The 13,495-nt window shown below is 40.2% G+C and overlaps 2 protein-coding genes across 2 annotated transcripts in view; one reads left to right on the forward strand and one right to left on the reverse strand.

The window, feature by feature from the left end:
* CDH26 (cadherin 26) overlaps positions 1-8,860 on the reverse strand; it is a 29,415-nt gene extending 20,555 nt beyond the window's left edge. Inside the window, exons 1-7 of the mRNA XM_067554548.1 lie at positions 8,842-8,860; positions 7,626-7,720; positions 6,924-7,046; positions 5,441-5,602; positions 3,495-3,642; positions 1,362-1,528; positions 1,070-1,198 (exon numbers count right to left, since the gene is read on the reverse strand). Coding sequence (XP_067410649.1) covers positions 1,070-1,198; positions 1,362-1,528; positions 3,495-3,642; positions 5,441-5,602; positions 6,924-7,046; positions 7,626-7,720; positions 8,842-8,860 — 843 coding nt within the window. The remainder of the gene's footprint in view (positions 1-1,069; positions 1,199-1,361; positions 1,529-3,494; positions 3,643-5,440; positions 5,603-6,923; positions 7,047-7,625; positions 7,721-8,841) is intronic.
* PPP1R3D (protein phosphatase 1 regulatory subunit 3D) overlaps positions 1-13,495 on the forward strand; it is a 162,915-nt gene that overhangs the window by 100,395 nt on the left and 49,025 nt on the right. The window lies entirely within an intron of this gene.

Below are 13,495 nucleotides of genomic sequence, written 5' to 3' on the forward strand. Positions count from 1 at the left end.
AAACTAAATGTGACTTGGCCAGAAGTGTGAGTCACAAGAAAAGCCAGACTTCTGCAGGGCTGGAGAGGCTGTCAGAGGGGGCACTTGAATGAGGAGAGCCTGCTATGCCAAGCCCAGCCAAAAAAGGGCATGACAGTGGTGAGTCCACTTTACTACAACATGTAAGTGCTGTTTTAATAGCACCTTTTATTACAGAAATGGCACTGAAACAATATCAGTACATGGGAATCCACTGACATTGAGGACATCCTGGCAACTGTCTTCCTGTCAACATTTCAGAGATTTCTACTGACATTCATCGATTCCAAGGCCAGAAGGGACCATTTTGATCATCTAGTCTCACCTCCTATATAAAAGGCCCAAAATCATTCCTAGAGCAGCTCTTTTAGAAAAACATCCAGTCTTGATTTAAAAATTGTCAGTGCTGGAGTAAATTGTTACAACGGTTAATGACTCTCACCAATAAAAATGTACACCTTATTTCCAGTCTGAATTTGTCTAGCTTCAACTTCCAGCCGAGTTATCCCTTTCTCTGCTAGACTGAAGAGCTCGGTATTATATACATTTTCCCCAGGTAGATGCTTATAGACTGTAATCAAGTCACCCCTTAACCTTCTCTTTGTTTAGCTAAATAGATCAAGCTCTTTGAGTCTATCACTATCAGACAGGTTTTCTAAGCTTTTACTTATTCTCATGGCTCTTCTCTGAACCCGTTCCAATCTATCAACATCCTTTAATTGTGGGCGTGAGAACTGGATACAGTATTCCAGCAGCAATCACACAGTGCCTAATATAGAGGTAAAATAATCCCTCTACTCCACCTCGAGATTCCTATTCATGCATTCCAGGATGGCATTAGCCTTTTTGGCCGCAGTGTTGCACTAGGAGCTCATGTTAGCAGAGAATCCATCACAATCCCCAAAGTTTAGTACTGTTGTATTTATAATCCACATCCACTTGAGTTTGATCTTGCAAGGTGCAAAGCACTCTCAGTTTGCCATTGAGTGTACTCGGCACCTGGCAGGATTGAAATTTCTTCATCTTGGGATGGATCAGTAAAGTAACTTACATTTTCCTTGATAAATACAGGCAGGTGGTTGTTCATATCGTCAATGACAAAGTTAACTGTTGCAGTGGATGACATTGGTGGGGTTCCATGGTCTGTGGCTTTGATCAGAAGTTTGAAAGAGCTAGCAGTCTGAAAAACAAGTTAATTAATTTCCAAAATGTATCTTGTCACTGCTACAATGTTGATCTTTTAAACTATTTATATTTGTAAGTCTCCCCCTGCCCCACAGATTCCTATAAGAACCTAAATTTACACATGGCAAGTATATATCATAATATATTATGTACTTCACCTTATGATCCAGGCATCCTGAAATCACTATCAAACCACTGGTAGGATTGATGCTAAATCTGGGCTCCTTCAGATTGGGTGTCTGTGTAGTAAGGGAGTAGGTCACCCAAGAATTAGCCGTGTCTTCTTCATCTTTGTCGAGGGCTGTAACTTGGAAAGCTGGCTTATCTAGGATGAAGAATTGAAGCATTTATTACAAGAGCTTACTACTGACATGGCCTTATTCCTCCACGCCTTCTGCAGGTCCACTTGTCTAATACCAGACTCCTCTCTGTGACTCCACATATTCTCTCTACATTTGGACTGACATTCATCACTTTTGTTTCTCCCCCTCTGCAGCTCCTGCCTCCTCTCCCCTGCTATAATTACTCTAGCTCATTTAGGGACACAAATTTGTAGGAGAGATGTACACAATAAGGATATTTATTGCATTTCTCCACTAAACATTCACTGGTTTCTAATCCAGCAGTGAAGCCAGTCAGCCTCACACTATGTGTTCACATCACTGTTCTTTCCACACACATTTTTGTTATCATCTGGTTCATTAGTGGAACTGGAAAAGATTTAGAGATGGGCAACAAAGAGATGATCAAGAGTACAGAATGGCTTCCATGTGAGGAAAAACTAAATATATTAGGACTGTTCACCTTAGAGAAGAGATGACTAAGGGAGGATGATAGAGATCTATAAAATCAGGAATGGTGTGGAAGGAGTGAATACAGAAGTGATATATATCCTTTCAGACAACACAAAAACCAGGGGTCACCTAATGAAGTTAATAGGCAGCAGATTTAATATGAACAAAAGGAAGTCCTTGTTCACACAATGCACAAGTAACCAGTGGAACCTGTTCCCATGAGATGTTGTGATAGCCAAGAATATAACTTGGTTCACAAAGAACTACATAAGTTCATGGAGGGATAGGTCAGTCAATGGCTTTTTGGCAAAATGGTCAGGGATGCAACCCCATGCTTGAGGTGACCTTAAATTTCTGACTACCCAAAGCAAGAAGGAAAGACAGTATGGATCACTGCATAATTGTCCTGTTCTCTTCATTGCCCCTGAAGCTCTCGTACAGGCCAGAGTATCAGAAAAAGAATACTGGGCAAGAGGGACCATGCTCTGACTCAGTATGGTAGCTTTTATGTTCCTATTGGTAAGGATGAAAGGGTCCAATCCTGCATTGTGCTCAGTACCTCCTGTAAGGTGGTAGGCTTCATCAGCTTCCATGTCCTAAAGCAGAAGTTAGCCCACTAAACAGCTGGTTCACATGCCTGCTGGGAATACTGAATGCTATTCTGCTAAAAATGACTGTTACATATAGAGATAAAGAATATTGGAATTACATACAAAGGGATCCAAATCTGTTCCCACTAAAATTAATGTGAGTTTTTCCAATTACAGCAGGAGCAGAATATGACCCTGGGATTTTTATTTCCAGCTGATCCGATCTACTTCTCATCCCTTTACAGTTCTCTACAGTTTTGTGCAAGTTTTGACTGGTAAAAAGGTACCAGACCCAAGGACTCTGGAGGTTTTGCTAAAGATACTTGGTGTTTATGTACAACATGCCGCCATTGTATATTTAAATTTGATGTAGACAACTTCAGCATTAAAGATTCTCACATGTGCACTGAAACATTGTATGCAGTGCATTGATTGTGAACCTCTCTGTTCCAGGACAATCTTTAGCTTTAAACCTCAACCTTTGCAACACCACTCAATCTGTATGATAAAAATGACTATCCAACCGACATTCCTTCGTTTGTTACATTCTGTACAAGGAATTGATTTCAGACCAATTCTCCCTTTAGTAAGACTTAAATCTGATTGTCAGACTGCAGTCAGTGGTGATAGTAGCAAAGGAATTACTCTAGAGCCCAAGCCTGGAAACAATAGCAGGTATCACGGTACTGATATACTATTTATGATAGTCAGCATTGTGCCTATTAGTAGGTGTTGACAGACTGGGCTCTAAAATTAACTAGGCCCCTCTCTGTACATTTCTTATGATTCCAACAGGAATGGAAAATTGTTCCTCAACTTCCTAAACCCATGTATATTTGAATAAAAACTACAGGGGAGAAAATCCCACCCTCAAGCCACTAATATCCCTTCTTTGGAGAGCACGTACCTGTATTATGATTTTCTTTTATAGTAACATTAAACTCCTTTTTGGGAAACTCGGGCGCATTATCATTAATGTCTTTAATCTTAATGTTGAAAAATAAAGAGTTGTCCACTATGTTCTCAGTCGTTCTATCCACAACATCGAAACGTATCTGAATAATGGCCATCAATACAGAAACAAAGTTAGCCATCAGAATTGCACAGTAAATCTCTTGATGCTGGAGTTAGTCCAGTTATATACATACTTGGCAGTTTTTTTTGCTCAGCAGCTTCACTTGGGAAAGTTAGTATAATTCAAAACAATTCCCCTCTGCATTTAAAAACTAAACATAGTACATGTTCTAGACTTTTTGTAAAAAAAAAATAAATACATAGATAAAATGGAAATGCAGATGCCCAAAATAACCCAGCAGTTTAGAACAGCCCAAAACAATTGTGTACAACATACTCTTATGGGTCAAGTTTTCAGCCCTTGGCTCTAATTGTATGGACCCACTTCTGGACATGCAAGTGTTTTGTTCATACATAACCATCTGCATGCAAAATACCACAGCTGGACAACTGTTAGATCTGTGTGCAAATGTCAGCTCAAACATGCAAAAGGGGGGACAAAAGGGTAACATTTTTTCAAAAGCACTTAAGTCCCATCAATTTCAATGAGACTGTGACTTAAGAACTGCTTTTTAAAATGGACAATCTCCTAAATCACTTCAGCGCTTGTGAAAATTTTGCCAATAACTTTAGTTTAATGAAGTTCTGTGTTGTTTCTTACAATACAATTAAATGTGGGAGGGGGACACTGGTAATAAGAGGAGAAACTGTGCAAATATAATTAGACCAGAAATATTCATTTGAATGGTGAAATGAATTTGTTTTAGCTACACTCCCTTCCCTTGAAGGTTCGAGCAAGTGAGATTTACATATATAGAAGCTGGCATAAAGTGACCTTCAAAATCCCTTTTACAGATATTCATGTTTAAAATTCACATATTGAAGTTTTCTGTTCTAGAAGTACTTGCACATTCATCCAGTCAAGGAACAGAAACTATACACTGAGATTTATTTGTTCAATTCAAAAGTGCAGAATTCTGTGAAGAATTCTGAATATCCAGTATTTGCAGTTAATCCACAGAGAGAAATTTTTTTTTAAATAATGGAATAAATTTGTGGAAACAGTCTAATGCAGATATCTACAGAGGTCTAAATTCATAACTTTTTGCTCAGCCCTACTAATAGTATTAATAATTCATAATGCTCCATTTTAAAGGACAGACTATTCTGGTTACTTTGATGTAAGGCTATGGTAATCTGGCTTTCTAATTCTTTTGACAGTAACTTGATCTCCAATTGTACATTTTGTTTACTTTATAGCTTCCACTTTTTGCTACTGATGTGGGATGCGAAGTGAAGGCAGTAGACTTGCTTGGGGTTCTGACACTACAGCTTCTCCCTCGATACACCTTTGCTACAACAGCTCACCCACTCCTGGACAAGAGCGCTACTGGCCCTTCATCCTGCACGAACGATCAGCGCCACCAGGGAGCTAAAAACGACATTCTTATAGAGTGGAAGCATTGATCAGAGCGGCTAACACCTCCTGTAGATTCAGGAGATCATTGCTGCACTTCCTTCATGGTCCATTTAATGGAGATGGTGGACCAGGCTCAACAGGCTTCTTTCTGGCTCATCCAGAGTTGCTGCATCTATGCACCAGTTTGGCCTGGTTTCCTTTCCACACTGCGACATCAATCAATTTTTAAATAATCTAAGCACTTTATGGAGACCATTGGCCATGCAAGTATTAATTGACTCATAAGAATTAAGCAAGAAAGGAACAAACAAATGCAGACTTGAATTTTCTATTGCATTTTCTCCTTCACTTGAAACATTTAGCACTAGGAGAGTAATTTAGAGTTGTCTTATGCTTAACTGTTCTTAAACTCTAATTACCTGAAAAGTGGGGGTGATCTCTCTGTCAATGGTACGATGTACATACACAAGTCCATTGGCATCTTCTGCTATAGAAAACAACCCAAACTCTGGATATTCATTTACACCAGGTCCACTGATTAAATATCTTATGCGCGGATTAAATGACACGTTGCTGAACAGCTACAAAAGAAAAGGAGCATTAGTGAAAAGCTAACTGGATCATAAGGATTAAGTTTCAACAGCAGGATTCAAAGGTTTTAAAGAGACACTGCCAAAAATTCAGGACAACATATTAATCTGGTACTCTGCTGCAGTCATGGTTATATGACTCCATACCCTTGGAGAATAAATGCCATAGGATGTTTCTAGCTACCATGTTAATTCAAATTGTGATGCCAATTTTTGATAAGAAGCTATTTTTACCAGGAGCAGGAGATCTTCATAGTAATAATGGAGCCTTTATAATTAAGGGTTTGATCCAAATCCTATTGAAATGAATAGAAAGCCAGTTGGATTGGGCCCCTAATGTATCAAGAGCAAGGACAAACTGATAAATTAAAGAGCAACAAATCCCTAGATAACTTAGACCAAAGAGTTCGGAAGAAACTGAAGAACAAAGGGGCTGAACTGTTGCCAAAAATCTACAATCATTCATCAAAATCAGCAACTGTACTAGAGGATAGCAAACATTATTCCTATTTTTAAGATACTCTTTGAGTGATCCTGAGAATTACAGACCAGTGAACCTCACTTCACTACCAAGTAATCTTGTTGAAACTACAATTAAAAATAGAGAATAATATAAAAATGCCTAGATGAACATGATACAACGGGACAGCCAGCATTGTTTCTGTAAAGGAATATCAAATCTCTCTACTACAATTCTTTGAGTGTGTCCAAAAACCAGTGGATAAAGGAGAGCCAGTTGAACTTTCAAAAAGTCTCTTACAAAATCCCTTCAAGAGGCTATTAAGGAAACTAAGTGGCCATTGGTTGAGAGGCAAAGTACTGTCATGAATTAGAAACAAATATTTTTAAGAAATAGACTGAAAGGTTAATCAAAAATGGTGCAAACAAATAAAAACTTGAGTTTTCTATGGGACTTTCTCCTCATATAAACCGTAATGTACCTAACGCTAACTTATAGGAAAAACCACCACCTTTGGACACTTTTTCCTGAGTTGTCCACTACAGGGTTTCTTGTCCCTTCCTCTGAAGCAGCTGTGGCTGACCACTGTCAGGGAAGGAATACTGGCTTAGATGGACCACTGGTCCAAGCTGCTATAGCAATTCTTACATATCTATCTGACATAGTGTGAAAGGAAGGTACCAGTCTCTCAAATGAGGACCAATCATGCTCCACAATGGAAGAGGGGCAGTGGCACTATATTTTTGCCTCTCCACCCCATTACATTGGAGGCCCCAATCTGCAATGGGAAGTATTCTGCAGAGGAAAGTAGAAATATGCTTGCTAAAAGCTTTTTTTTTTTTTTTTTTTTACCGCTCCAACAAGTTTGGGGAATGGTCCTTTGTCCTCCTCTTCAAGTTCAATGGTGGTTATACCCCATCTCCTTTTCGTGCGCCGTAGAGGACGAAAACTGTCTGACTGATAAAGATCAAGCCCCTGTTGGTACAATGATGTTTTCAGGTCACAAAAGTAGGCGATGATTCTCCCAACAGACTGTGAATTGCAGATTTTGCTTTTCTGATTAAACTATTTTATAATGTAAGAAATCTGAGTATAAACCTAGTATTTTAAAATCATTACAATTTTCAACAGAGCTGAGATTAGAACTTGGAATGTCCTGATATCCAATCATATGTGTGGTACAGTAGACAAGAGGGGAGAAAGGAATTTATCAAGTGTCGTACCCATTTACTATCTAATACTTCCTCTAATAGGAACTGCATTTTTCCCTAAACATACATACTAACAGGCACAGCCATAATAACAAAGTTGGCAGGTACTTGATGGAAATACTTTTGCAAATAAGCCACTCTGTCCTTTGACTTCTCAAGCATCAGGGGTTCACCAAAGTCTGTGCCCTCACCTTTTAATAGTTTAACTAATTTTTGCCTGTCTTTTCACATCATGGTGATTTCTTGCAAACCAAGACTAGCATTGCAAATCCTAAAATTTACATATCAGTCTACTCCTGATTTTAAATCCCTTATTTATTAAGCAAATTAGTAGACTACAAACCTTGCTGCTTGGCTTGTGGATGGTCTTTATTATATGGACACTGTCCTTTACGGGAGAGGTATTGCTGGCAGCAGCAACCTTATAAAACAAAATGGCTATAATCAGGAGGATGGTTAATTATAAAAGGTCAGTGTGATTTATGTAATATTTTACTTACCCAACAGAAAGTACATTCCTTTTTCAGACAGGGAACCAAAAGACACCTGACTCTAAGAAGAGTTCTGCTCACACATTTCCCAAATTGTAAAATATAAAACAAAGATTGATTTCCAATGGATTAAGTTTCTTTCTCGCTCCAGAACTTACTAAAAGTTGCTAGTGTCATAAATTCATCTTCTTGTATTATTGTTGTTTCACATTTGACTCCATAAATGTGGAGGGGGGTTCAAATCCAAACAAATACTAATGTTCTGATACACAGTTCTACAACATACCAGTATCTAACCTAAAGGGATAATTGCCATAGGACAGGATATTCTTACACAAGCAAGTGGTCAATTATTTCTCTGCTTTGAGTGAGCTCATTGACTTATGGCTTAAAGTATTAGGTCGGATTTTCAAAAGAACTCAGTGTTGGTCTCTTCCCACTGACATCAGTACCATTGGGAGAGGCCAGGTCAACCCTGAACAATTTTGAAAGTCCCACTCTACTTGGTCTGCAGTTGAGATTTTTAATGGAGTCTAAGGGAGTCAAGACCCCAACTCCTATGGAATTTCAATGGGTATCTAACTCACTTGGGCTCTTTTGCAAATTAAATGAAAGAAGTTCAGGAAATAAATTTCACCACTGTAGCAGGAAAGACCCTTTTCTATTTTGAGCTCACAAGTGGAGTATGCTTTCAACAAAACTGAGACTTGGGCTCCATTTTCCAGGTGCAGTCTGTACCCACAAAACTGGAATCTTTAACTTTGTGCCTGCAAAATTATTTGCAGAGTCAGTCAATGCCTCTAAACTACTTGATTTGCTACTGCAATGTAAATTGTGGCTCAAATGTTGTGAGTGCAGTTTATGACCAGAAAAGAAAGTCCATCCTTTTGAGAGCTTTCTGTTTCTATATGACATGAAACAATATTATGCATGACTAGTTATCTGCAAAAACAAAACAAGCTTTTCTGTGGAAGACCAAATATTTATCATAATGGGCATCAAGTACATGCAGTACAAAGGACTGCTTTATTGCTACTGAAATTAACCAAGATACTCCAAAGTCCATACCCATTTCCTTAAACGCCATACAACAATGTGAATGGCCTGTCAGTTGTAACTGGTTGTACAAAGAAATCTTCACCCTTTATGGCGTGTTATCAGGTCATATAATCTATCTCCTGGGGACCATGCAGGATTGATCCCCAATGTATATGTTCTAGTGCTTCATACAGTCCCATTTTAAGTGTCTCCCAGGGTTATACTGTGACATGCACTAGTAATTTCAATTGCTGTTCAATAATGGATTGCACAATATTGCCCCCAGGATGGGGCTTTAACCATTTCCCCTGGGAAGTTATTCCACAATCATGTAGAGTTCAGCCTCAGTAAGGTATCCCTTTAGATACCCTCCTCTTAATTTCATCCCATTATTCTTAGCAATAGCCCCCTAGTGCCTTGCTGATTTATCTCCCTCTTCTGTATATTTACACTCTTCCAATATATGTGGCAATATGTGTGGTTTTTGTCAATTTCTCAAAAGCTTTCAATAGGAATACTCTCTAGAAAGGTCTAACAGCCTATGGATGTTCTGAGCACTTTGTTAATATCATCATGCAGTCTCAGGACAACATGACTGGCAGAATATTAGTGGCAGGAATTGTGATTAAAGCCTTCCCCATATGCCACGGGGTGAAGCAGGGCTGTGTGCTTGCTCCAACCCTCGTCACTTTATCCTCGCAGCAATGCTCTCAAGCATGAATGAAAATCTCAGCACTGGAATCTAGGTATGCAAAAGAAGTGACAGCAAGCTATTCAATCTGGCCAGGTTACGTGCTAACACCAGGGTGAGGGAAGAGCGTGTTAGGGAGCTTCTCTTTGCGGATGACTCAGCCTTTATTGCTCACACGCAAAAAGATATGCAGGAAATCACATGTTCTGCTGATGCAGCATGCAAATTTGGATTGAAGATCAACATAAATAAGAACAGACACACTGATAACAACGTTGGACCAGATATGGTCATCAATGATGAAGCCCTCGAGAGCGTTAACTCCTTCACTTAGCTGGGTAGCACTGTGACAAATGACAAATCTGCAGATGCAGAGGTAACTTCACATCTTCAAGCTGCATCCAGGGTTTTTGGCAGCATCAAAAAGCGACTTTGGTCTCAGCATGTGATCAGACTGGCTACTAAGGTCAAGGTCTACAGAGCAATGGTGATACCTTCTATGCTCTACTCTGTGGAGACACTGACACTGTATAGAAAACATCTGAAAAAGCTGACGAGCCTCCAACTTAGACACTTGCGGCAAATCATGAACATCAAGTGGCAAGACCAAATCCCTAATACTGAAGTTTTAGAAAGTGCTGAAATGCCCAGTGTAGAAGCAATAGTTATTTTCTCACAGCTGAGGTGGTCAGGATATGTCGTCCATGTGCCAGAACATCGGCTTCCGAAAATCTTCTTTTATGGTGAACTGAAGGAAGGTAAACGAGCTAGGGGTAGTCAGAAGCTTCGCTACAATGTCCTTAAAAAACTTTTCAAGACAGTGGACATTGATGTGGACATATGGGAGACATTGGCAGAAAACCGTGAACAGTGAAGAAATGTTGTATCTGAGGTCGTTGAAAAGGTAAAAGAAAAACTATTAGCAACTTATCAGCATCAACGTCAACTAAGACACCACATGGCTCAAAATCAGGAGAGAGACATTTCCTGCCTTTGATGTGGCCAATGTTTCCATTCAAGACCTGGACTTGCATCTGATCAGCGTGCGGGAAAGTGCTAGTTACTTTCTACAGTTATCATCATTTGCGATGGACAGCCAAAGATGATATGTGCAGACAAGTCATTCTCTACCGTTTCCACTGGTATCTGTCAGGTCTGTGTTCTTGGGGAACCAGGGTGCTGTACCCAGCCTGTCTGACTCACAAAGGACTCCCCCACCCCCAGCCTCTGCTTGAACCAGAACTGATCAGAAGAAAGACTTACAAAAAGCAATGAAAAGACAATTAAACCCCTCCAGACAAGGGTGACAGGATTAAGGCAACACCCCTAGCCTCATTTGCATTGAATATGTGAGAAGGAGGCATCTCCATTAGCATACAGAATGGATAACAGAGATTCCAAGGCATGGACCGCACAGAACTCTGGGACCAGAGAAGCAGGGAAGCACTGCATGATGGGGGATTTCTGCTCCCAATGTTAATGAACCCACACCTGCACACCCACAGCTCGGCAGTTATCAGACCAATACTAGTAATGAACCCTCTATTGACATCCAAATACTGAATCTGCCTAATTGCATTGTGAGCTCCCTGGAAGGAACACACCCATAGCCAGGAATGATCACTTCCTATTGTCCAGCCTAAACAAAACAACTCTGGTATACTCTCTTGAGTCATCGTTTACCCATAAACAAATCTAGTATTCTCCCTTGAACCATTGTTTCTTCCATACAAAAACCTATTCCAGTTCAAAACTCTGTTCTGATGCTTGGATCCAAATGCTGCACCAGTTCCACTGAGACTTCACCTTTTTCTGACTGAAATACCTTCACTGATCATGTTGGGGTGTCCGCCTGTCTCAAACACTCTGGACCCTCAGCTGAACAGCCTGTCCACCCGGGAACCTTCGACTGGTTCAAGCTGCACCGAGTAGTCAGACCCCCCCTCCTCTCTCTCTCTACCTGACTTTTCTGATCAAACTTGGGCTGGATTTCCCCATCACCCCAATTGAAATCTTATACTATTGTAACTGTTTGGGTGGTTTGTCTCTCCTTGTATGGCTATTATACTAGTGTCATAAGTTTTATATACCTAGCAATAAATATCTTTTATAATTATGCTGGTTCCCAGACTCTCTTCAATGTCATTTACTCTTGAGTGTTCTCGGCTTCCCTATTTTGCTCTGCAGCAACACTCTTACCTAGCCAAAGATCCCTGTAACACCCAAAAATCCTGTAGGGTTTGCTCATCAAGGGGGTTACTACCAGAACAACTGTAACGTGAAAGTGGGGATAGGGATGTGCTGAACCTGGGGCATATAAGGGGTCAGCTTGGGAGTGCTGATCAACCCAGTCCGCTCAGACATGCTCAGTTAATCTGTGTGTGTGTGCACGTGTGCGCGCTCATCTGATTCTGGGGCAGGAGGAACCCAGACCTGGCAAACCTAGGTCCTGCAGGGTAGCTCCATTGGGAGGGGATTGACAGAAGGGAGAAGCAGAGCTCCATATGGACACACAAGTGACATGAGCAGCACATTGATAGAAGTACAGATCCCTCCGCTCCCCTACCTGGTTCAGGGAGATGCCTAGCTTTGGGATTCTCTACAAGCAATAACAATCTGGGAAGGGGAATAAACTCTACCAGAGGCTGAGAAATCCACCTATAACAAATCAAACACTGCAAAACAGACTAGTAGCTAAAGTCTACTTCAGGAGTTCATAGAAGCCCCAAAGAGATGAGCCTTCCAACGGGATAAAAATGTTGAGGTAATCTTTGGACACTACAAAACAAGTCACTTACTGTTTTTCTCTTGAACTTTGTAACAGTCACAGATACATGCCCAAACAAATTTGTACACCATACTTTGACAGTTTCTGTGGGCGATATTGTCCCTGTGGCTTTCCTCAAATACAGTATTACCTCCTATCCTCAATATTTACCAGTCTTGCTGCCAAAGAACATTGTCCCACTGTAAGCTGTTATCTGGTATGACAGGGTGTTAGGTCTAGTGAAAGAGGCAAAGCTTCAGGGACTATTTCGCTCTCTTGGAGAACTTGTCATACTGCTTTAATTGTTATTCCCTGAATATAGCCAGCTTAGCAATATGTTTTATAGTGAGGAGAAAAAACAGGCCAAATTCTGAAATTGATACTGAGGCAAAAATCTCACTGAGGACAATGGGAACTGGGCCAGAAAAAAAGACTAAAAACTGTAGACTTTGTCCCTATAGAAATAGTTCTCGCTAAGAAGTTTACTATTCTGTGTTTTTTGTCTCAGTCTACCACCAACCAAGCAGGAGCAGAACATGGGCCCAAGTTAAACAATCTGCTACTTATCATTCTCACTGTCTCAAAGATAATTTGCACCCCTTTCTCCCGGTTCTGCCAACGTCAGTGTGAGTGGCTGCATTTGCTGAAAAAAAACATTTGTGTTTTGTAAATTAAAGAAAATTGGCATCCAGAGCCAAAGTAATGTACTGCACCTCATTTGGGCCAGATATTCATCTTGTGTAATCAGCCTAGATCCAATGAAGTCAATCATAGAAACATAGGACTGGAAGGGATCTAAGTAAATCCATGATCTCCCTCCGTAATCTGTTCCAGCACTTAATTATCTTATAGTTAGAAAGTTTTTCCTAATATCTAACCTAAATCTCCCTTGCTGCAGATTAAAGCGCATTATTTGTTGTCCTACTCTTGGACGCAGAAGACAATTGATCAAATAACCTTTTACCTATTTGAAGACTTACCTGGAGGGGGGTGGTGGGGAGAGGGAACAAACACATTACGGGCTATTATAAAGAAGACTGACTGACTTGCACCAGGTGAAGATCTGTCCTGTCATGCTAACCTGGATATATGCAGAATTGGTAACATTTTATGAAACGAGAAAATTAAAAATCACAAGGGTTTGCGTGAGCTAGAACTGGGTTATGTCACGCTTGTAAATACATAGTAAGTAAATAGTACTCTGTAAGTACTATGTCACGCTGTAA

Source organism: Emydura macquarii, unplaced genomic scaffold (genome assembly GCF_026122565.2).
Source record: "Emydura macquarii macquarii isolate MOO-44397 ecotype Brisbane River unplaced genomic scaffold, CSIRO-AGI_Emac_v2 contig_1483, whole genome shotgun sequence".
In the NCBI taxonomy this organism is placed as follows: Eukaryota; Metazoa; Chordata; order Testudines; family Chelidae; genus Emydura; species Emydura macquarii.